General features: G+C 42.0%; 2 protein-coding genes across 7 annotated transcripts in view; one reads left to right on the top strand and one right to left on the bottom strand.

The window, feature by feature from the left end:
* The window catches only part of SPO11 (SPO11 initiator of meiotic double stranded breaks), a 54914-nt gene extending 32757 nt beyond the window's left edge, over positions 1–22157 (bottom strand). For 2 of the 3 annotated variants that reach the window (XM_050918224.1, XM_050918226.1), the window contains exon 1: positions 22070–22157. Coding sequence is in view for 1 of the 3 variants with exons in the window: in XM_050918223.1 (XP_050774180.1) it covers positions 22070–22148 (79 nt within the window). In the remaining 2 variants the exon portion in view is untranslated. The remainder of the gene's footprint in view (positions 1–22069) is intronic. The other variant, XM_050918223.1, reaches the window with a different exon arrangement.
* A 98-nt stretch (positions 22158–22255) lies between these two features.
* BMP7 (bone morphogenetic protein 7) overlaps positions 22256–24194 on the top strand; it is a 383690-nt gene continuing 381751 nt past the window's right edge. For all 4 annotated transcript variants that reach the window (XR_007768546.1, XM_050918212.1, XM_050918211.1 and 1 more), the window contains exon 1: positions 22256–23056. Coding sequence is in view for 3 of the 4 variants with exons in the window: in XM_050918212.1 (XP_050774169.1) it covers positions 22624–23056 (433 nt within the window). In the remaining variant the exon portion in view is untranslated. The remainder of the gene's footprint in view (positions 23057–24194) is intronic.

The following is a 24194-nucleotide window of genomic DNA, read 5'->3' as shown; positions in this document are numbered from 1 at the left end:
TATGCCATCAGAGATACCTCTTCCAGTATAAGAATATTCATTTGTGTCATAGACAAAGTTGATAAGCAGTAGGTGATTCTAGTGCCCACATCATGAATGCTTTCTTAAGAATCTGATAGCACATGTTAATTTATTATAAGACATTCCATTTGTTTTCTGCAGACATTCTTCCGTGTATCTTTAAAGCTTCCCTCATTTTTTTGTGCTGGAATCTTTCCAAATCTGGATCATTCCTTCAATGAGAGTTCTGAATGTGCTTGGAATGCCAAACTGGGACCCTGGCATGGCAAAGAGAAGTCAGAAATAACTGGGGCAGTGATGGGGTTGGTGAAAATGCTATATAATGCCATTATGTGCATTTGTTCTTAGATAATCATATATTCAGCACCCTCTCCAACTAATCAGACTGCAGCTTTTCTTCAAGTCACTTAATAAAGTTTGATGTCCCACCAGAAGGATAACAAACATCCCCATCAGCCAATCCACATTCCCCTCCGTGGAGAGCTGAGAGATAAGATCATGGTCTCAGCAAAATTATAGAACTCTAAGAAGTGAATCAGGAAAGCGAATTCCTAACCCTCTCATTTTACCTTCAGGTCGCCTCATGTTAGCGATATAACAAAAACAAATAATAGCCGTTGCCTACCAGTCGTTATTACACTACATAAGTTGTTCCGTTTTATGAGATAGGAACAGGAAGGAATTGTTTATTTAAATTTAAATACAGTTGTTTTTCTAGATTTATGTTGCAGGCATACTATTAGTTTGTTGTTCATCAAACTGGTTTTCTAAATGCTCCTCCATAATTGAGTTAATGGGTCTTCAGTCTCATTAAACAATATGGGTATGAAAGAAATTATGATTCTACAGCTCATTGCGGAAAGTGTTCAGTAGGCACTTCTGATTCCAACACATTACAAATTTAAACAAGAGTGCTCTAGAAGACTGGTGAATCTTGAATGATGGTTTAATAACAGTGTAATAATTTATATAATTTATTTATGTTCAAAATGTATGTAAATACCATTTGTCTAGTATTTTTATCTGAATATCTTTAAGTATGCTGTAACAGTGAGGCACAGAGAAGCTAAGTGACTTGTGCTAAGAGCTGCCCACAGGAAGCCATTTGACGTACATAAAAACAACTCTAATAACAACTTTTCCAAAGTCACTCAGTGAGCCAATTTCAGAGCTAGAATAGAATCCAGGTCTCACAACTCCCTTGTTCAGTGCTCTGTCCACTAGACCTTGATGCTTTCCATAATTCTTACTAAAGTATGATGAAGAGCCTAAATTGGAATCCAGCTCACAGTGGCTTTCTGCATCTCTGTATGCTTTTCTGAAGTTGGAACCCCTGATGTTCTACAATACATTAGAACCAGTTTCCACGTTAAGGCTGCAAACACTTGTACATGATTAACTTTATTACTGTGAATAGTCCCATTGACTTCAATGAGTCAATGTGGATGCAGTTATACCAGTATAAAGGTGTCTAATACTGGTATACTTTATGGGAAAATGCTATACTGGTATTAACACCTGTATACTGGCATAACCATGTCTACATTAGGGTGATAACACTATAATTAGTCCAAAAAAATAGTTTAAAAATAGTGTACAAAAATCACACTCCTAACCCACATAGTTATACTGGTACAAAACTATGTGCAGGCCACACCTAAATGTCTGCATGATTAGCAACCAAGGTAAGAACATTTTAAATAGAGCTGGTCAGAAATTGGAATTTCCATTCTGGGAAAAATTAAGACATTCTGAAAGTTGTTTTTGTCCCAAATCAGGATGAAAAATCAAAATCTTGAAATATTTTGTAGAATCGAAATGTTTCATTTCAATAATGATGATATATTTAATTTAGATGTCAAAACCTTACAATCAGACAAAAGAAGGTGAGCTAATACCTTTTATTGGACCAATTTCTGTTGGTGGTAGGGGCAAGTTTTGAGCTTCACAGAGCTCTTTCTCAAAAAACATTATAATGCAAGTCCAAATGAAATAAAACAAAGCAAAACAAAATATTCTATATTGATTCTGAATAATTTAGAAACTTTTCCTGTAAAAATTTTCTTGAAATCGACACATTCCCACATTCTTGTTTTTTTGTTTGTTTTTTTACAGTTTCATAGATATGAAATCACTGTATATGCACAAAGTTTATTTCTTCCTTCCACGCAGGAATAATATTCCAGTATATCCCCCGTTTTTCAAAACTAACTACATTTCTTTTAAAAAAATGATTTGGTGTAGGTTCCCTCTCTGAAACAAATATGCCTGCCTCCCCAAACTGCAGTGCTCTTATATATATATACACTGTATTTGATTAACTTTGTCAGAAGACTGTGTCCTGCATGTTGACACAAATCATTATCCATGCTCTTCTCTGATCTCCTGCCATGGATCAAAATGCTAATATGTTCAGCCCACCAGCATCCTTGTCTTTACATAATTTGCTTGCACCCAACTTCAGAAATTAATGAGTATCTTTCTATCATGATCCAATACCCATCCCTCTCCCGAACACCTGAAGGAAGGATTAGATTTGGTTAGGAAGACCTCCCAAAAGTATCAGTATTGAGTTACAGGTATCATATGTACAGGAAAGCTGGAAGATAGATTAATCATACTTCCTCCCACCCCCCGCCGCCAAAATAAATTAAAAAAAAAACAAGCATGGCTAAGAATGTTATAAAGACTTGCAGAAAGACAAGGTAGGTTAGGTAATATATTTTATTAGCAACTTCATTACTTCATCCACCTTGTCTCTCTAATATCCTGGGAACAGCATGGCTACAACTACACTACATAAAGACCTGGCCATTGTGATGTGCTCAGAGGATTTTGGGTGCTAAGCAGTGAAATCAAAAGAAAATACACATATAAATGAAAATAAATTAAGAACTAAGAGACAGAAGGAGATAGAGCATTTTACATGGTTTTTTAAAGAATTTTGAAACACTGAAAGCAATGCTATTAGTTACTACAAAAAAGTAAATGTTAGATTTACACATAAACATAATAAAATGATCATTAGAATAATTCTAAGTAGCAAGAAAATTATACCACATTTTTTATCTGGAAGGTTTCTGAAGTGCTTTATAAACTTGGATCACTCATGCACCACTGATATGCGGCCACCTCTGGCATGAAGTGTGGAAGTAATTCCACTCCAGTAACACTACACAACTGTTTCTTCGAAAAGGCAGTAAAGAGCTATTCTGTGGGAATTAGAGCTTACAGAATCATGGGGCCAGATTGCCCCCTCCAATGGATAAAACTAATGGTTGCAGGGGCTAAAGGATAGGAAAACTGTGAGGATCTGCTCAGGGAGAGAAAATCTGTGGGAGAAATGGTGGAACAAGGAGTACTGAGAGAGGAGAAATGGGGCTTCACAAAAGCACAGTCACAGGATTGGTGCCTAAATCCTTTCATGTCACTGCTAGGGAATCAGAAGGGGGTGAGGAGCAAAGGGGAAGGTGAAAAAATGAAGCAGGAGAAAAACCAAAGTAGGAGGACAAAGTCTAGAGATTGGCAGACAGAGAAGACGGGAAGCCTGATATAAGGGAAGTGTTGAAATGAGTGGGAGAGACAAGGAGCAATGAGTGTCCTATCATTTGCTGAACAGAGTAAAGTACTGTAGAGGACAGAGTATGGGGGGAAATGGTGATGTGCCTTTGTGTATGTGTGTTTTAAACTAGCCACTTTAGGCTGAGGACACAACCTTAAAAATGTCACTCTCCTTTCCCCTCTATGCCTTTCTTCTCCTCCCTTCCCATTTCTTTACTATTTTTTTTTCTGTTCTTGCCTTATTTTTGGAAAGAAAGAACGCATGCAAGCAGGAAAGAAAATCAGTGGAGTCCATGTCTCAAAGATTCCAGGGCTTTCAAATTGCTTTCCAAGCCTTCCTTTTATTCTAGCAACATATCTTTCTTGGGAGACCCTTGCCACATCTGCACTTTACTTAATTTCATGGTGTACTGTTAATACTGTTCCTACCAGCGTTGGCCAGAGAACAGAGCCCATAAGATGGTTTCGGTCACTGATTTTTTGTAATTTAAAAAAAAAAATCAAGTATTTGAATGATGCCCAAAGTCAATATTTATGGGGGGATGAAATTGGCAGGAGAGCTGAACCTTTATTGCCATGTGAAAGAAAAATTCACATTTCATAAATTAAGTATTGCTTGTCTCAGTAAAAGAGGAGCTTGCAGAACATATGTTCAGAGTCTCCTTCCTTTCCTACTCATCTGACAGGGAAATTAAATACAAAATTCTATTCTCCCTCTTCCCCCCCCAACTTTGCAGCTCATGCAGTGTCATGTTGAAACTAATATTTAAGCAAAGGGGAATCTTTAGTTCTTTGAAAATAGGTATTTGTTTAAACATGATACCTGATATATTTGTAATAAATATATTCAGCAATATATAATCATTAGACATGCTGTCTTCTACATGCAGTATGTGATAGTCACCGTAAAAGGCTGTTTTGTGATATAGGTATATTGATCTATGTTTTATGACATCATCCAATGTTTGAACATTTATTTTCCTGGTATGGCATTCCTGGGAGTTCATCTCCAGATACTAAGGTAATCAGTTTCAGTCTGACCTAATGAAATACCTCTGTACTTTGTTGGAACATTAAAAGGACTAATATAACATTTCACAATCTGATGGCATGATTGAAAACTTTAATCAAACCCAAAAGGTCAGTTCACTAAACTGATATGCCATCATGGTAGTGCATAAAGTATCTACATTCCCTAGACAGAGATGATATAGAATTTAACAGCACATTTGCTGTGTTTGCCTACCTCTCGTTTCTTTGTGTTCTTTGGTATCATTTCTAATTTAGGGCTAGATTCTAAATACAGTCTGGTGTGTAAAAGGGGAGGCATGTACCTGCACTGTCCCAGGCAGATCAGGGAGGGAATGATGACTCTTGGTTTGTGATTCTGGACCAATGTGTTTATTCCATTGCTATTAGATTCAGGGACAACAAAGGTGGCTGGATTCCTCCAAAAAATTAAATGCACTGGAAAATGGCACTCTGTATGGGTGGAGCCCTGCAAAACCATACTTTCTGTCTCTGATTTTTGTACCTGGGCCAGTCCCCCAGCTGAGTTAGGAACATCAGAACATAGGTATTGCCCTATTGGGTCAGAACAGAGGTCCATGTAATCCAATGTCCTGTCTCCAATGCTGGCCAGTACTAGATGTTTCAGAGTAAAGAATAAGAGTTCTGTAATGGGCAGACATGGGATAATCTACCCCCCCTTCCCCCCCCCCCCCGCACATATTAAGTCTCATCCTGATCTCTAATACTAGGTCCTAAAGCACAAGGTTTAATGAGATGAGTTTCCTGTGCCTTTCTTAGGAGAGAGGGGTTTATGTATTAACTGTTCAGGGCAGCAAGGCAATGGGACTCAGGCCATGTCTACATCTAAAATTTTGCAGCGCTGGTTGTTACAGCTGTATTAGTACAGCTGTATAGGGCCAGCGCTGCAGAGTGGACACACTTACAGCAACCAGCGCTGCAAGTGGTGTTAGATGTGGCCACACTGCAGCGCTGTTGGGCGGCTTCAAGGGAGGTTCGGGGAACGCGAGAGCAAACCGCGGCGAAGCTGGTCTCCTTTCCCGGTTTGCTCTCGCGTTCCCGGAACCCCCGAACAAGCAGGTCTCCTTCCCTGCGGTTTGCTGGGTGGTTCGGGGAACGCGAGAGCAAACCCGGGAAAGGAGACCAGCTTCGCCGCGGTTTGCTCTCGCGTTCCCCGAATAAGCAGGTCTCCTTCCCTGCGGTTTGCAGGGTGGTTCCGGGAAACGCGAGAGCAAACCGCGGCGAAGCTGGTCTCCTTTCCCGGTTTGCTCTCGCGTTCCCGGAACCACCCAGCAAACCTCAGGGAAGGAGACCTGCTTGCTCGGGGTTCGGGGAACGCGAGAGCAAACCGCGGCGAAGCTGGTCTCCTTTCCCGGTTTGCTCTCGCGTTCCCGGAACCACCCAGCAAACCTCAGGGAAGGAGACCTGCTTGCTCGGGGTTCGGGGAACGCGAGAGCAAACCGCGGCGAAGCTGGTCTCCTTTCCCGGTTTGCTCTCGCGTTCCCGGAACCACCCAGCAAACCTCAGGGAAGGAGACCTGCTTGCTCGGGGTTCGGGGAACGCGAGAGCAAACCGCGGCGAAGCTGGTCTCCTTTCCCGGTTTGCTCTTGCGTTCCCGGAACCACCCAGCAAACCTCAGGGAAGGAGACCTGCTTGCTCGGGGTTCGGGGAACGCGAGAGCAAACCGAGGAAGGAGACCAGCTTGATTACCAGAGGCTTCCTCAGGTATGCTGGGATACCTGCTTATTCCACGGAGGTCAAGAAAAGCGCTGGTAAGTGTCTATATTTGATTACCAGCGCTGGATCACCAGCGCTGGATCCTCTACACCCGAGACAAAACGGGAGTACGGCCAGCGCTGCAAACAGGGAGTTGCAGCGCTGGTGGTGCCCTGCAGATGTGTACACCTCCTAAGTTGCAGCGCTGTAACTCCCTCACCAGCGCTGCAACTTTCTGATGTAGACAAGCCCTCAGAAACATGCTTCTGTTGAGACGGAGGAATAAGAGGAAAAATATAACTTTTATCCCTACAGTTTGCCCTCTGGCCACCTGGGGCTTAGTAGTTTTTTGTTCTCCTTTCCCTCACCCTTATTGCTCTCCATGCCAATTGTTGTCCCAGAACAGTGAGCAAGAAAGGAGGCACACAGAGAGATAGACACCAGCAGGGGCACGACCACTTAAGGGCCTAGGGCAAGGGAGAAGACAATCTGTTGCCTAGGATCCATGGAAGATTGTTTTTTGAGGCAGAGGGTAAGGCCTAGTCTACACCACAGGGTTATGTCAATGTAAGCTGCCTTGAGTTGACATAGCTGTGGAAGTGTCTTCACTTAAATTTGGCTCCCACTGACATAAATGCCTCTCTCCTCTGGTCTGGTAACACCACCTTCCTGAGCGATGTAGAGTCACAATCGATGTAATTAGGTTGATGCTGTGTCAGCGTAGACATGGCATTGCTTACATCGACAGTGACTGGCTCTCAGGAGCTGTCCCACAATGCTGCACACTAACAATACAATCAATACAAGCGCTCCTAGTGAGGTTGCACACTTGCTGACACAAGGAGCCAAGTGTGCATGCACACAAACAATTTTATAACTGTGATGGCTGTATGCCAACATAAGTTAGGTTGACATAATTTTATAGTATAAGAGTGGGTAGAGGGCTGGGAATGAAGTCCATATGAGGAAAAGAGGAGGTTGCTGTGCAGAGGGAACTAAGTCTTTCCCCCATCCACACACAGTTCAGCTCTGCCTCTGTAGCAAGACAGGAAATCAGATTCTTAAATTCATTAAAATATGGACAGATATGGCCAAATTTTACCTTAATTTACTTCCTGTGCGATGCCATTAACTTCAGTGCATGGGATCTGACGTGAGAATTTGGCCCCTAGGATGTTCAAACAAAGTAGCAAAATAAATAAGTAAATGTCCCATCATTTCACTTACACCGTTGGAGGAACCTTTTTGCCCCAGCTTGAAAAAATAGCTTGGGTATGATTAAGATTAAACAGATCATAGAGATTTTGAGCTATATGTAAATTTCTCTGGATATTTAATCACAGGGGAAACAATGGAACAGATTTGCACAGCCTACTGGTTGATGACCTGCTCTGATAAAACTTGGCTGGATTGTAGAAGCCATTCAGAACCCATTCTTCTGGAATGTCTCATGGGCAGCTATATGGAGGAGAGATGCAGTGACTTTATTAGTATTTAGTCCTCCACCTCATGAAGGATATAGCATTGGTACACAAGAAAATAATCTGAAATGGCCATTGAAGCTTTATCTATTTATTTCAAACCTTGAATATTAAATTGGCACAAATCTCCAAAATATATCGGATTAGGATGGGGAAAATCTGTGGGAAATCCTGCCTAGGAGTCCTACTATGTTCACAGACATGAAGTTTGGCTGTCCATCTTGTATAAGATAAAATGTTGATTGGCACAGTGCTTGCTGTAAAAAAGCTTGAAGCCTGGGGCTTTGTGCCAGGCAATGACAAATTTAATTAATGGGGTGGATCTATAGGGAATGCAGAAACCTCTTCTCTTAGAAACTGTTGCAGCAGAAACTCACTCAGGCAGGCAATAATTTCTGCGGAAGTACTGTACTTTTATTTCTTATCTTATTAGATTTGCTTTGGTGTCTTGTATTGTTTCACTCAAGCAAACTTATTTCCACATTTTTTGGTTATGAATCATTATAGGATAGAAACTGGCAGATGAATGTGTAATTGTAATTGAAATGGTTATTTAAAATGCTAATACTGTTTTTGTCCTAGGTCAGCATAGAAAATGAGATGATACATCTTCATACATTTACCTGGCAAAAGAATTTTAAATCAGTAAGATCTTAAATTAAAATATTAATGAAAAAGTAAAAGAGCTGCCCTTGCACAAGAGCTTTAAGAGGGAAGATTGGGGATTTTTGTAAAATTTTTATTTGTTCTTTTTTTTTTACAAGAGTAAATAAGAAGATGACTTGGGGACATACTAGGAAAATAAGGCAAAAGATCCCCACATATAAATACAAAGAGGAGAGGAAAGCGCATTTTAGAAATTTGTGCACAGAACTAGGAAACAAACACTCTTGAGGTATACCTGTGGCTCAGATACTAAGGTTTTGTCTACACTGGAACCTGAACAACAAAACTTTTGTCTTTCAGAGGATGGGTGTGAAAAAAATCACCCACCTCCCCGAACAACAAAAGTTTTGCCATGAAAAGCGTCGGTGTGAACAGCGCTTTGTTGGCAGGAGAGTCACTCGTTGGGGGTGGAAGTTTTTTGTTGGTGGAAGAGCTCTCTCCACAGATAAACAGCGGCTACGTTATATGCCTTTTAGCAGCACGGCTGTAGCAGCACAGCTGTGTTGCTAAAAGGTGCAAAGTGTAGACCAGTGGTTCTCAAACTAGGGCCGCCACTTGTTCAGGGAAAGCCGCTGGCAGGCCGGGCCGGTTGTTTACCTGCCACATCCACAGGTTCGGCCGATCGCAGCTGCCACTGGTCGCAGTTCGCCGCTCCAGGCCAATGGGGACTGCAGGAAGTCGCGTGGGCCGAGGGATGGGCTGGCCGCCCTTTCTGCAGCGTCCATTGGCCTGGAGCAGTGAACTGCAGCCAGTGGAAGCCACAATCGGATGAACCTGAAGACGTGACAGGTAAAAAAAATGGCCTGGCCCGCCAGGGGCTTTCCTTGAACAAGCGGTGGTCCTAGTTTGAGAACCACTTGTCTACACATTGCACCTTTTGAGAACCACTGGTATGGACATAGCCTTAGTCTCTGTGTTTAAACCTCTATATCTATAAAATGGAGATATTAATACTTTTATTAATCTTTATCTCGGAGGACTGTTCTAAGCTTTAATTACTGAATATTTGCAAAACATATAGAAGATTATAAGTGCACTGCTAGTATTATCAACACTGCTGCACCAAAAACCAACCAACCGTTCAACCAAACAGACAATACATTGTTGGTCCAGAAAAGAAGATTTGATTTCATAGATGGAAATAAATGTATTAACATGAGCCATTTTTCTCACAAGTAGCATTACCAGTTCAAGAAACGAGGAGCAACAATTATTAAATAAACTAAACATTACTAAAGAAAAAAGAAACTACCATCTTGCCACTTTGCCATGGATCAAAAAAGCAACTTCCAGGTACATCAAATACACAAATGTTTCATCTTTGTACAATGTCGAACCTCATCCTGCACCAGACATAAGTTCAGTTATGGAAATTTTGTTTAATAGGACTACAGAACTGGTTCTACAGAAGAACTATACTGTATGAGCCTATGAACTCCCTGCCTTTCCCAGAAGCTCTTGCTGCTTGGCTGATTCTTGAAGTGTGAAAAGAGTTCACAGAGAGGCAATGGGATTAGCCTTCCCTTCCCCCACTTTGTTGAGGGAAAATAAAAGGGTTTGCCCATGACAAACTCTGCTTAGAACACTTCAGGTTGAAACACAAAACAGACAAGCATAGACACACACACACACACACATATACAAAGTTCACAAAGCTGCCATTTTACTAGTTTAGGGGCTAGAAACTTCAAAACTGCTATATACAACTATATCAAGTTCATTTAGGGCTCGATTGCCCTGCCATTTAAATGAGTAGAAAGATTCCCTATGACTTCAATGGGAGTTGGATTGGGCCCTTAGTCCTTTCTGATTTTTAGTTTCCTGTGAAAAAATGAGTGAGCAATCATCATGACACCCCCACCCTCTCACCCCTGACACCACTGCCAGTTCCAGGTCACGCAAATTAACTTTTCACATAAACACACTTTTTCTTATTTGAAATGTCAAAGCCTCCTTAGTGGAAGGTTAAAGTCTGTCTAATGACAGAATCCCTTAGAGTGTTAATTAAAAAGGACAATAATAATCCACCAATGATTTATAGTTAGATGGATTACTAGCCTATAGTGGTTGGTCTGATAGGCATTTATTGCCTACTTAACCATTTAAGTATAACAAAAAAAAATCATTGTGGTACAAAAGGTGATGAATGTTTCTGTTAAAACAGTCCATTAGGATGATTCATTAACATTACAAAGAGGTCTGTGGCCTGTGTGCCACTTGGTGCCTGTAAAAGTCTGGGAAAGTGAGAGGCATTACCATAGGAAATGTTTTATGCTAAAAGTGTGCTGATATAATCTAACACCCACTTTCCGTAGATAAGATCATCACTTTTTACATTTTACATAACAAGGTCCATGGATGCTTTGTACTTTTCATTTCTTCAGCTAAAGCGCTTATCTTTCCAACAGGGAAACATAGGAGGAAAGGTATAATAAAATTTAAAATGCTTAGGAATCCGTTTGAGTCTTACAGCCTACTCTTTGAACTGGTGTCATCGGAACGTCAGATTGCTGGTTCCACCATTGAAGAATGAGAACGAGAGTCATGAATTATGGTTAAGAAGGCCACAACTTTATTAAACACACATAAAATAAAGGTATCATAAAGTCTTTTCATGTCAAATAACAGCACAGAGTCTCAGGGCATAATGGTGAGAAAGAATACCATCTATTCAGCTGAATTGATAGTGGAAGTTTAAGGATGCAAAATATTAGAATTTAAGCTGAAATTTGCCCAGGATTCCAGAGCTATGATATGTATACTTACAAAAAAAAGCATTATGGGATATTTAATGGCCATGAGTGATCAGAACCTTGGTTTTATATTTAATCTAAAATACAGAACCACAAAGGGCACAACACCTCCTAATGCTATTAGTTAAAGAGTGACTTACAAGTGAAAACATCACAGATCACTGTAGATACAATTGGCATGGAATTCAGTATCACATTCAGCATCAATGAGAGCTGCAGGGACGGTGCCTGCGGACAGGGCAGCGTGCAGAGCTGCCTGGCTGCAACCAGGGCCGGCTCTAGCCATTTCGCCGCCCCAAACACGGTGGCACACCGCGGGGAGCGCTCTGCAGCTCGCCGGTCCCGCGGCTCCAGTGGGAGGTCCACTGGAGCCGCCTGCTGCCCTCCTGCCAACCGGCAGAGCGCCCCCCGCGGCATGCTGCCCCTGGAGCCGGCCCTGGCCATAACTCTGTGTAAAAGCTGGAGTGGGGGCATGCCGCTGTTTCTGGGAGCTGCTTGAGGTAAGCGCTGCCCAGAGCCTGACCCCCTGAACCCTTCCCATGCCCCAACCTCGATCCCCCTCCCACCCTCTGAACCCTTTGATCCCAGAGTGGAGTACCTCCTTGACCCCCAACCCCTCATCTACAGCCCCACCCCAGAGCCCGCACCACAAGCCGGAGACCTCTCACCCCCAAATTTTGTGAGCATTCATGGCCCACCATATAATTTCCATACCCAGATGTGGCCCTCGGGCCAAAAAATTTGCTCACCCCTGCTGTATAGTGTCTCTGTTTAAGAACTCTCTGGTTTAAGGGATTGAAATGAATACATGGCTTGCACCACACAAAATATATTAAAATGCACAGGAAAAATGACACATCTAGAAAGTATTTGATAAAAGAAAAGATGCTGACAAAACCAAACAGTATAGTCAGTTATGTTTTCATGTGGCCTCTAAACATGATCAAATAATTAAATGAAATATATTTTAGCTGACATTAAATACAGTTACAAAAGCATTTGTTCATTGTATTCTGGATAAATTAATTCCCCCAAGTTGCTGTAGGTGGGTTCAGAGAGTAAGGTGTTTTAGCAATTTATCTGTCTGGAATTCCCAAGCAGAAACTCTTTGAAGTTGTAGCCAGCAAATTGCAGGCAGTTGTTGTCAACCATTTATCAGAAAACTTCACTGCAACCAGTACACTTTGAGTTCAGACTTTTGAAGAAACAGAGACAAAGTGACATAATTAAATTGTAAAAGCAGCAAAGAATCCTGTGGCACCTTATAGACTAACAGACGTTTTGGAGCATGAGCTTTCGTGGGTGAATACCCATTACTTGTTTTGCATCTGAAGAAGTGGGTATTCATCCACGAAAGCTCATGCTCCAAAACGTCTGTTAGTCTATAAGGTGCCACAGGATTCTTTGCTGCTTTTACAGATCCAGACTAACACGGCTACCCCTCTGATAATTAAATTGTATACAGTAGTATTAATACAATGCATAATTAGCATATTTCATCCTGAAACCCAGACCCCTCAGGAGCCATATAGACTGTGCATGCACATACACATGCGCACGAGTAAAACATGAAATGAATGGAACACAACAGTATGTAGCATATATCACAATAGTGGAAAACAGTAGTTTGCATCAAAGGCCCAATCAGTACAATGATGTTCTATTTCAAAATTATACCTTACATGAAAGTACTCTAGTATTCTTCAGTCATGGTCCAAAAATGCAGTTTACAATAGTTAGGTGCAAACAGGACTTTGCAACCAATTGGCTTTCTTGATTCCCATACAACTCCCCTATAATGTTCCACAATATAGCAAGTAATAATATTTTCCATTGCCTGTCAGTCCTACTACATCATTAACTGCTTTAAATCCCCACAGTGGCTCCCTCTTACTCACATATCAAGTTAAATTTCTTGATTTTGCCTCCAAGGCCCTGCACAACTCAGCCTAGACCACATATCAAAGCTCATTTCATATTGCATCCAGGTTGATCCCCTTAGCTTTGCTAACAATACCAGATTTACAGCCACTTTTACGTCATTTTACCACTAGTGTCTTTATGTCTTCTTCCACATTAACCCCTCCAAGTGGAAAAAATTCCCAAAGCCAGTGTACCAGGCCTTCATCCTCCCCTCATTCAAATCCCTCCTAAAGACTCATCTCTTCCACAAAACATATACATGCACAAACCTTCCTTTCTAACATTATATAAGAGGAGGTGTGGCCAGTGGATTCATGACTACTCAATCATTGCACTGTCAATCCTGTGACAACTTAATCCTGTGAGCTTCCAAGGACTTCCTAACAGCTTCTGAGCACCCTCAGCTCTCACTAACCACAGTGGGAATTGAAGGTGGTCCACATCTTGTGAAAGGGATTAGCTCCTGGAGTTCAAATTATTTGGTTCCTGTCTCAGAAATGTGTATGTATGTTGTTGTTCTCTCTCTCGTGGTCTCTTACTGGCTGTTTCCAGGAATACTTAATGTATGTACATACCCATGTTTTATTTATATAAGTTAGCAGTTACTCTAGTAAATCAGATGATAGAGTACACAAAACTCCAGACTCTTTCAGAAAAGCTTGGCACCTCTACTGGTAAATTTAATCAGTGTCAGTCCAAAATCATCCAAATTATGGGCTTGTAGTGTCTGACCTATCATCGCCTCCTAATTACATACAACCCGAGAAACTCTGTAAATAGGTTTTTGTTTCAACGGAAGATCTTCTGTTCTATTGTTCAGACATATGCAGGACATCGAAATAGAGAAGTGACCCATCACAAAGTGATTTATAACCTCCATAACCCTCCCTTGTGTGAAAGCCCACTGATTATGAAATTGACATCATATGGAACATCCTACAAGAATATGTGTTTGGCCTTTTGTTGTTACATTCATCATCAAGTCTTGAATTTCTTCAGAAGTTAAACAGCAAAAACCTGGGAGCTCTGTTGCAAAATTTCCCCCAGCTCATTGGACTGTGAACATTATGCCCCAAGGGAGATTTTTATTGCAAAAGGAAAAGTGAGGATCTTTCTGAGTCTCCAAAATCTTCGCTCCCTTGGCACCTAACATTTGCATCATCATGGCAGGTGGGCTGCACACACCTCCCCCACTGCTTATTTAGAATTTATGCAGAATCTATTTTACATCCATTAGTTTAAATTAGATAAACAAACAAACATCTTGACATCCCAAACATTTAGAACTCTTTACAAGGTACTGTTTGAGGAAATTCATGCTTTTAAATGTTTTGGGGGTGCCTTAAACAATAAACAAAAACAACAGATTCTCTCTTGTGGTCAAACCACCAAAGCAGAGTGAAGTGTATTGACTCTCTGAGAGTTTCAGCCCCATGTTCTGCTCTGCTTGTCATTTTGAAAGGGGTCTCAATGAGGTGCCTTGTTGAAACCTCCGCTGGTGCCACAGTTTATAGAGGGAATCATTAGGAACAGTTTAGTCAGAACAAAAGGGGGGTTGTTTAGATTGTTCTCCTTGCAATTTGACATCTTAACTGAAAAATTATCTTAATCGTCCAACAATATATATTTGCCTATGGGGTTCAGACAATTGTTAAAGAGATTCTGAATGACTGCTGAAAAGAGATAATTTACAGTGCAAACCCAGTGCATGCTGAATACCATTTAGTTATCACAAATGTTTCAGATGAAAAAACCTGCAGGAAAATCCCCACCAGTAACTATAGCTTTGATCTCATGACTGTATGTGATTATTTTTATGCATTTATGACTGCAGCATCCCCTAAAAAGAACACGCTTTGTAAGATATTACTCTAATAGTAAGATAGTCTGTTTCTGTATTTTGATAAGTAGATAGCTTAGGTTAGATTCTCAGCTGGTATAAATCAGTGTAACTCGTTGACTTGAATGGAAATATGCCAATTTACATCAGTGGTAGATCTGGCCCCTTAACTTTATTTTAAAAGCCTCCAGCATAAGCCTGGTTGTTAATGGTTTTCTGCTGCTGAAACTCTAGGAGATTGCTTGATGCAGGCACTTGCAATGTGGCAAACCTCCTTTCTCAGTCAGACAGGGAGCTGGAACGTTCCTTAAACCATGGAGAATTGGTCCCAAAGTGTAATTGTTTGTGTAATTCTGGAGGGGATATTTGTGGCCAGAGCTTTGGCAAGTCAAATGAATTCTCAGCTTCAATCTGCTTCCACATCAGCTCACAGACTTTTATAGAAATCATTATATATAGGAAGAGAGTTTTTTAGGGACAGGATCAGAGTCAAAAATGCACATTACACCACTTTAGCTCTCTAACCCCATACTGCACAAAAAGTTGGCAGCTCAGAATGTGTTGCCAATTAGAGTAGTTTTAATATGTATTCAGAATAAACCATTAAAATTATTGTTTCTATAGAAATGAAACATAAATAAAGCAGAAATTGATACTGAATTAAGATAACATTTGGGGCCAAATTCTGGCTTTTGCTTACTCATATGCATGAGCAAGATAAGCCTCAATTAGAAGAGAAACTTTGAAGTATAACTGTTGCACCTAATCTTGCCTCCCCACAAACCCCAAAGTCCACAACCTCCATAGTTCCCTAGCTCTAGTAACAGAGGATTGTACAGTTCGAAGGCATGATCCATATGGTTTTGCTTACATACCCCAATTTTCCATGCAACCTTCCCGCTCAGGTTACTAATGCTTGTGGCACAAGTAGTTTGTGCAGCAACTGTGCAGAGGTTATGCAAGCACCAATCAGAATAAAGGCACAAAATAATGGTTCTTTTGAGGTATTATTTTGCACCAGCCTAAAGAGCAAAAGTGAAGGCATTCAATATTTGGCCTGTTGTATGTTGCATGTTAAAGCCAGTCATTGCTGTAAACTCCTGAGAACAAAGGTCAGATTTCAAAGGAAACCTGAAAATAACTGACTGTAAAAATATGATAATTACTACATTTGCAATAATTACAAAGTGTAAATGACTAAAAAGAATTTTTTCAAAAAATATAAAATGACTTCAATATAACTAAAAAGAGTAATTAACAATCAAACAGGAATCTTGACAGCCTGATGATGAAGAGTTAGGATGAAATGATTGCAGTTTACTATAAAAATGCATGATAAAGCAAGAGACTTTCAGAGCCAGAGTCAAATTGTCAAAGGGAGCACAACACAGACTAAAAGACTTCACCTACAATACGGCATATAACACTATTGCCTACATATTTTTTTCACAAGTGTGAACCTAAGGTTTTAGATGCACAGAGCACATTTTTGCCCATAAGGACAATTTCCTGCATTATGCCAAAAAATTACTTCCAGAACAGTGTTCATGAAATAATTGGAGAGTGCAAAATTAGAGAATAAATTGTAGACGCTTCTTTGGAAAATCTGGACCTCAAAGTGGTTGTATGGTAAATTCTGTTTAAAAATATATTATTGAGGTTAGCTTATAAGAACCACAATATATATTTTACTATGTGGGCTTGATCCTAAAATGGTCTACATCTAGTGTCTGGTGTAAATCAACAGTAACTCCAGGGAAGTCTATGGAGATCTAGACCAACTTTATAAATTTAGGGCTAAATTTTAGTTGTCTTATTCAAGCATTCGACACTTCTCAAGATTCAGTCCCATGATACCATTTGATTTTTAGAATTCAAAGGTCCCTACTGTTCCAAAATTATTTCTTTTTAAAAATAATTACAAGGTTTTCCCACAGGAGTAACAGTGCCCTACAAACCTGTGTGCACCACTTTGATCACTGTATCTTCTCTGGTGAGTAGAGCTCAGGGCAACAAGAGCTATGGCTTAATTAGTATAACGTGATTAGCACAGTCCAGAACCAGATTAGTTCAAATTCTTGGAACAATGCTAACGCGTGGCTTATCCATAACGTGATTACTTTCATGTTGAGGAATACATTTGCGATAATGGTGTTAAGGGGAATGAATAGAAACTTTGATAAGTATAATCCAATGTGGTGTAATGCAATATTCAAGCTGTTTACGTAATCTTATAAAAACAATACTGTTTTTTTTATTGTTAGAATCTGAATCACATGTATGGAGGGACCAGGAAAGGGAAACAGAGGATGTACAGAGGATCCTGATGATACTGTCCGCCCTCCCAAAAGACATTTATTTTAGTAGAAGCATTTGGAGGAAGAAAGAAAAGATGCTCAGTGTTTAGGAAGAGGAATTTGTTCCAGGAATAAGAGGTGGGAACAGGGCTGGTGCAACCATTTAGGTGACCTAGGCAGTCGCCTACAACACTAGGATTTGGGGGGTGGCATTTTCTTCGGCAGCGACCATGGCAGCCGGATCTTCAGCCACCCATCGCCGCTGGCATTTAGGCAGAGGGAGCTGGGGCAGGGGAGCGTGGGGAGGGTTGCCTGCAGCAAGTAAGGAGGGGGGTGGCAGGCAGGGGAACTCCCTGCCCCAGCTCGCCCCTGCTCCACCTCCTCCCCGAGCACACCATGGCTGCTTCACTTCTCCCGCCTCCCAGGCTTGCGGCGCCAATCAGCTTAGGTGCCGCAAGCCTGGGAGGCGGGAGAAGTGAAGCAGTGATGGCGTGTTTGGGATGGAGGCGGAGCAGGGGTGAGCTGGGGCGGGGGAGGTTCCTCAGGGCGGAGGGTGAGGGGTGAGGAACTGCCATGGGGAGGGTGCCTCAGGGCGGAGGGGGGGAGTTGCTGTGGGGGAGGCGCCTCAGGGCAGAGGAGGGGAGTTGCTGTGGGGGAGGCGCCGCAGGGCGGTGGGGGGGAGGAGCCGCGGCGGGGTGCGCCTCAGGGTGGGGACTCGGGGAAGGGGGAAGGTGCAAGGTGGAAGTTTTACCTAGGGTGCAAAACATCCTTGCACCGGCCCTGGGTGGGAAGGTGCAAAGCTTTCAGAATGGGGAAATGGGTAGGAAATAGAAATGATTAGGAGGAGGGTATCTAGCTGTAAGGATGTGGACCTTGAACTTGATTTAGAAAAATAGGAGGAAAGAAAATAATACAATTTGGGCCTGATCTTTAAATAAGTTAGGTGTGAAAATGTTTGCTTAATCTGAATGTACAGTTATTTAGGGAAACTTTGCACAAAAATGACCAGAATGAACCATTTGCAGGTATTTGCCCTATTTGCATTTATGATCATGGCAACAATGCATGCAAACTAGGCACATACAATTGCATGTGAATTTTGGGTGCTTAATTTTTTTTAAAGTAGGGCCCTTTATTTCTAAAGTTGTCTCTTCCACTCATCAAGAGTGTGCAGTTGCCTGCACAAACAAAAAGAGCAGTAGCTAATACACAAAACAGATAAAAACATGCAATTCATGATGAGACCAAAAAGTAGCTAATCTGGTAACATATATAACCCTCAAGAAAGAGGCAATGGGTTGGAATTTTTTTATCTAAAGAAATGATCTGAAACAACAACTGCCAACATGCAGGTATTGCTTCATCATGAGCATTCAGCTCTCCCTCTCTAACAAGGAGGAGGAGGAGAGAGGGAGAAGAGAGCTGTAAGAGGAAAAACTGGTTTCTTAATTGACTTGGGAAGAAGGAGGAGAAAGAGGATGATGATATGGGCTGCCAATATTTCCAGCAATATGCCTGCAGAGCTTGGAAGGTAGCTTGCAGGGAGCAGATGAAATGAGTTTAAACAGTATGCAATGTATGATGGGGGAAAAAAGATGGAATCCATAATAAGGATGGTACAGACTATAATCTATATAGATTGGTGAGTGTTTGAAACCCAAAACTGGATCCTAATATTGAAGTTTGAGCCCATTTCAGTCTATACAGAATTATCCTTTATTGGACATACTGGGACAAATTCTGCTCTTGTTTACAACCCATAACCCCGCTGATGTCAATGAGAGATTAGACATGTGATGTGAGAAGAATTCTCTAATAGATTCCCTTTCTTAACCCACACTAATAAAGAATCCCCCTGGCATAATGTGTTGGAGGTAAAGAAACAGTGGCATGTGGACTATTATATATATCTGTCATGCATCTATTGTACTGTATTGTATTTATTAGTTTACAACCACAAACCAGACATTTTGGGAGGGTTGTAGGAGAGAGGGTAGAGTGTGGAGGCATTACCCCCAGCGGTTAATGAAAGAAAGAGTTTGGTTCACTGATTCTTACAATAATCCCCTTTCATAAAAGCCCAATTGCTTGTCCACAACGTCATCTCTCTATTTTATTCTTAATCTCTCCTACACGATGTACTTTGCTTTGCAATTTAGACAGGAAATGAAAAATAGGATCATAGAAGAAAGCACTACAATTATATAATTTAATTAATGAACTCATTAAATCATCTGAGTTGTTCCCATGCAAGTGTAGCATATACCCCCAATGTTCCTCACCCCTCAAGAAAGGACATATCCAATATTAAACTGATACACTTGCTTAGAGTCAAAAATAGGCAACCAAAACAGCTGAATATATAGGGAAAACAAAGAGAAATAAATGACCTCTTAGGCAACCCTAAAAGCTCACCAAGTCTTAAAATTCTTCTCCCATAAAAATGATAAACTAAGTCTTAGCAACCAGTTTCCTGGCAAAACACCTTCCAACTCCCAATATACAACTACTTTTCTTTCCTTCCCCCAAAAGGAAAAGTTAAAGGGACACCGTCAACTTGAAAACTAGTCAGTTTCAAAAAGTGAGCTACAAGTAGTTTCAGATTCTACCCATTCTTGAGTCTCCTTTGACAATTTTGATGGCTTGACTATCATGTTTTCCTATTTTTAAGATGTTTTTCTTCCCTCTGTTGCTGAGTGAAAGATCCGCTCACAAACAGATGGGAACGAACTGGCTATATAAGAAAAACAGTGGAAGTGACATGGTGCTGTCAAATGCACAAAGGAAACAAAGTGAAAAAAACCCACAACATTTTGTCAAATCTATTTAAGTTATACACTTGGCAAGCATTTTTACACAGAAAGGGCCTGATTCTCAGAGCTGTTGTAGGTACTCAGCACTTCTTGAGATCAAGCCCAAGATTTGTATAAAAGTTGTTACATAAAATAAGGTTGTGTGTAGTATTGCAGGTAGTTGAAATCACAGAGCTAAGCCAAAGTGAAGGACTCTGGAAGATCAGAAGCAAGAGACAAGCTGTATGTAAATTACCCACGCCTTCCCACTGCTTGACAGCTGGTTGGTAGTGCGTCTCAGGTAGAATAAAAGATTTTGAGAACTCATTCTTGTTGCCTCCATTGAGGACCCAAAACTCTCATTGATTTAGGAGCTTTGAGAAGGAATATGGTCCAGAGGAATGAGCACAGGGCTGGGAGTTAGGAATCTTAATTCTGGCTCTATCACTTACTCACTAGGTGGCCTTAGGGTAATTTACTTCAATTGTATGCCTTAAGTTTCCTCTTTTATTCAGGCTATCCCGTTTTCATAGGCCTCTTATGATAAATAGCTAGTTACTGCTTATATGATGCTTTAAATACACGGAACTGTATAAGTGTTTGTAGGTGAAGAAGGTATTCAGGATCAAGTATTGAGACTTTTGAGTATGGTAGAATCATCAGGAAACATCAAAATCATATGCTGTCAAAATTAGTGTGACTGACCCACTTTCTTCATTCCTCCTTCCTTCCCAAGACTGAATTTGAAAGTCAGCATATATTGTGAATTATTTTCACTCCTCTCTTTTCAAGTAACTGTTGAGAAGCAGTAGTTAAAGTTGGTGACTAACTCTTATTAATTTTTTTTATATCACAGTAGATCCCAAAGGGCCCAATCATGGGCCTCAGTGTGCTAGACTTGCAGGGGTAGGCAACCTACAGCACACGTGCCGAAGGCCAGGGGCGGCTCCAGGCCCCAGCATGCTAAGCACGTGCTTGGGACGCCATGCTGGGGGGGCGCTCTGCCGGTCGCCAGGAGGGCTGCAGGCAGGCAGCCTTCAGCGGCATGCCTGCGAAGGGTCCGCTGGTCCCGCAGCTCTGGTGGACCTCCCGCCTGCGGGAGGTCCACAGGAGCCGCGGGATCGGTGACCAGCAGAGCACTCTCCACGGCATGCCACCGTGCTTGGGGCAGCGAAATGTCTAGAGCCTCCCCTGCCGAAGGCAGCACGCGAGCTGATTTTCAGTGGCACTCACACTGCCCAGGTCCTGGCCACCGGTCCAGGGGACTCTGCATTTTAATTTAATTTTAAATGAGGCTTCTTGAATATTTTAAAAACCTTATTTACTTTACACACAACAATAGTTTAGTTATATATTATAGACTTATAGAAAGAGACCTTCTAAAAACGTTAAAATGTATTACTGGCACACGAAACCTTAAATTAGAGTGAATAAATGAAGACTCGGCACAGCACTTCTGAAAGGTTGCCGACCCCTGTGCTAGAGGTTGTAGAGACAGGTAGTAAAAGACAGTTGCGACTCCCTGCTTTTAACACTTGATAATCCAGTTCAAGCCAAGATTCAACAAGTGAGTGTCACAGACAATAGAATGGGAAGAGGTGACGGGAGAGTAGTAAGATAATATAGTGACAAACTAGCAATGTGCAGAGGCTGATGGTTCAAAATCATTTAAATGTTATTAATTGTTAGTATTTTAAAGTTTCTCTATCATCCCATAGTCCTCTAGTCTTCTTTGACACTTCCTTAGTAACTCCCCCTGCTCCCCACCTGCCTGTGGAAAAAGTGACCCTGGTATCTCTGCATATTATATTTATATCATTACATTTTAAATATATGCATTTATTGTTTTCCCCCTTCTGGCCAGTGTTATATATATACAAATTCTCTCAAAGGATTGCCCCCCCCCCCCGTACATAAACCACCCCTTTCCCCTTGGGTGCTTTCTCTTTAATGAAGTTTACATTAATTTAACTACTTAGAAATGGCTCACCCTTTCTTCCAATCCAGCAGCTTCCATAAACATCCTGAAAAGCAACCTGATCAGATGTTTCTGCTCTAGGCACTAACATGGATTTTCTTTTCTAAGCAGTTTGGAGAGAGAGGGAGGGAGAGAGGAAGAGAGAGAGAGAGAGAGTGTTGAGTTTTGCTGCCTGCTCCTCCCACAAGATACAACCTCCTGCTGCCAGTGCTGTCTGCAAAGAAGCATTTCAAACGTACTTAGACTTAGCTTGTGAGAAGTGAAGAGAAAGAGAGAAAGAGATCAAACCCCAAAGGAAGAGGGTGGAAAGTAACAGTCAGGATTATCTTTTCCATTTATCTCTTTCCTATCATATGGATTTTACAAACTACACAACCTCCCCCAGAGCCAGACTTTTATCATGAGTGCACTGAAGCTGGATCTCCCCTCTCTACCCAAGTGATCAGAACTTTGAGGGGCAGGCACCAGCTGTCTTTAATGGTAAAGTATTTATTCCTGCTCCCCAGCCCACTGGATCTCTTTATCTCCCCTCCACAGGGAGCTGCGTGAAGGAGGAGAGGAGAGAGATGCATGTGGTGTGGCTCAGGCAGCCTGCCTCCTGGCTGCTGGTCCTGTGGGCTGCTGCTCCCTTCTTGTGGCTGCGCTGCATCCTGGCTGATTTCACCTTGGACAATGAGGTGCACTCCAGTTTCATCCACAGGAGGCTGCGGAGCCAGGAGCGCCGGGAGATTCAGCGGGAGATCCTCTCCATCCTGGGTTTGCCCCACCGGCCCCGGCCCCATCTACACGGCAAGCAGAACTCTGCCCCCATGTTCATGCTGGATCTCTACAATGCCATGTCGGTGGAGGAGGAGGCGGCAGGAGCAGCAGGGGAAGAGGGAGAGGGATTCTCCTACCCTTACAAACCTATCTTCAGCACCCAGGGGCCACCCCTGGCCAGCCTACAGGACAGCAACTTCCTCACTGAGGCAGACATGGTTATGAGCTTCGTGAATCTGGGTGAGTCTCTAACGCCAGTCCCGGGACCTCTGGGATGAGACTTTTTCTTTGCGGGGGAGGGAGTGCCTGAGATTGGGATTAGTGCCTGGGGGCGAGATGGGGCAGATCTCTCTTGTGGGCAAAGGGAGGACAAGAATCTGATGGCACAAGTGTCTCTGATAGGGCCAAGTGTCTCTAATGGTGGGTACAGGTGGCCCTGGTGGCAGGTGGCTCCGATGGCAGGGCAGGGAAAATAAGTAGCCCGAGGAAAAACTACTTTTTCATGTGCTATGTAAATAGCAGTAATATTGAAATTCAGCTGGCCAGGGCTCAGTCCCTATTTCACATCATTAGGATTTTTACAAGCTCATGTATTGTGATGAATCAGCTCTCACCCACATGCCGAATTCTTCCTCCTCCTACCCCTGCCACTGGGTATTTTCCCTGTTCCCGAGGTGGGGTTCTCCGGTGCGGGTCTTTACAAGAGTCAGAGCGGCTCTGGCCTGCATATTGAACCTCCAAGGAAGACGTGAAACCAGCACAAGACCATGAGCTGCCGCGTAGTTCACAGCCCTAGGCTTGGAGTCATGTAAATGATCACAATGGCACTAGAGCGGCTGTAAATGCACGGAGTCCGGTGGAGCGGGGCAGACAGCATTAAATAACCGGAAAGGGCCAAGCTGCTCAGAGTCTGTTTTGTTCATTGGCTGAGAGGGATTCAGTGGTAAATCCTTATTTACTCCTGCAGCTCTTTCTACTGACTGCAGTTTTAGGCAGCTAATTTGCCTTCTTTCACAAGCCCATGTCTGTGGATGGGTTTATGCAAATGTCGTGAAAGTTGTCACCTTTGAATACAGCTCACTAGGCCTCTAATTGGATGCCATGGTCCAAGCTGAGTTCTGTTTGTCTGCTGTAGATTGCATGGCCTTTTGGACTAACTGGTCTGGATTTGAGTAAAAGGCTGTCATGGCCAGCATTCTATTTTAAATATATAATTATAGGTCGGAGTTTGCTGTGTCCAATTTTAGCACTCATCACGTGTGGCTCTGAAACCACCGAATGTACAGATTGGGTGCCTACAATTTCAAGACCAAATCTGAACAGATCAACTCAAACTTTGCTGTAATGAGATGCAAGAGGGATACCTGATGCATAAAAA

This window comes from Gopherus flavomarginatus, chromosome 11 (assembly GCF_025201925.1).
Source record: "Gopherus flavomarginatus isolate rGopFla2 chromosome 11, rGopFla2.mat.asm, whole genome shotgun sequence".
NCBI lineage: Eukaryota > Metazoa > Chordata > Testudines > Testudinidae > Gopherus > Gopherus flavomarginatus.
Note: the sequence above shows the minus strand (reverse complement) of the source record. Positions and strands in the feature narration are given on the sequence as shown.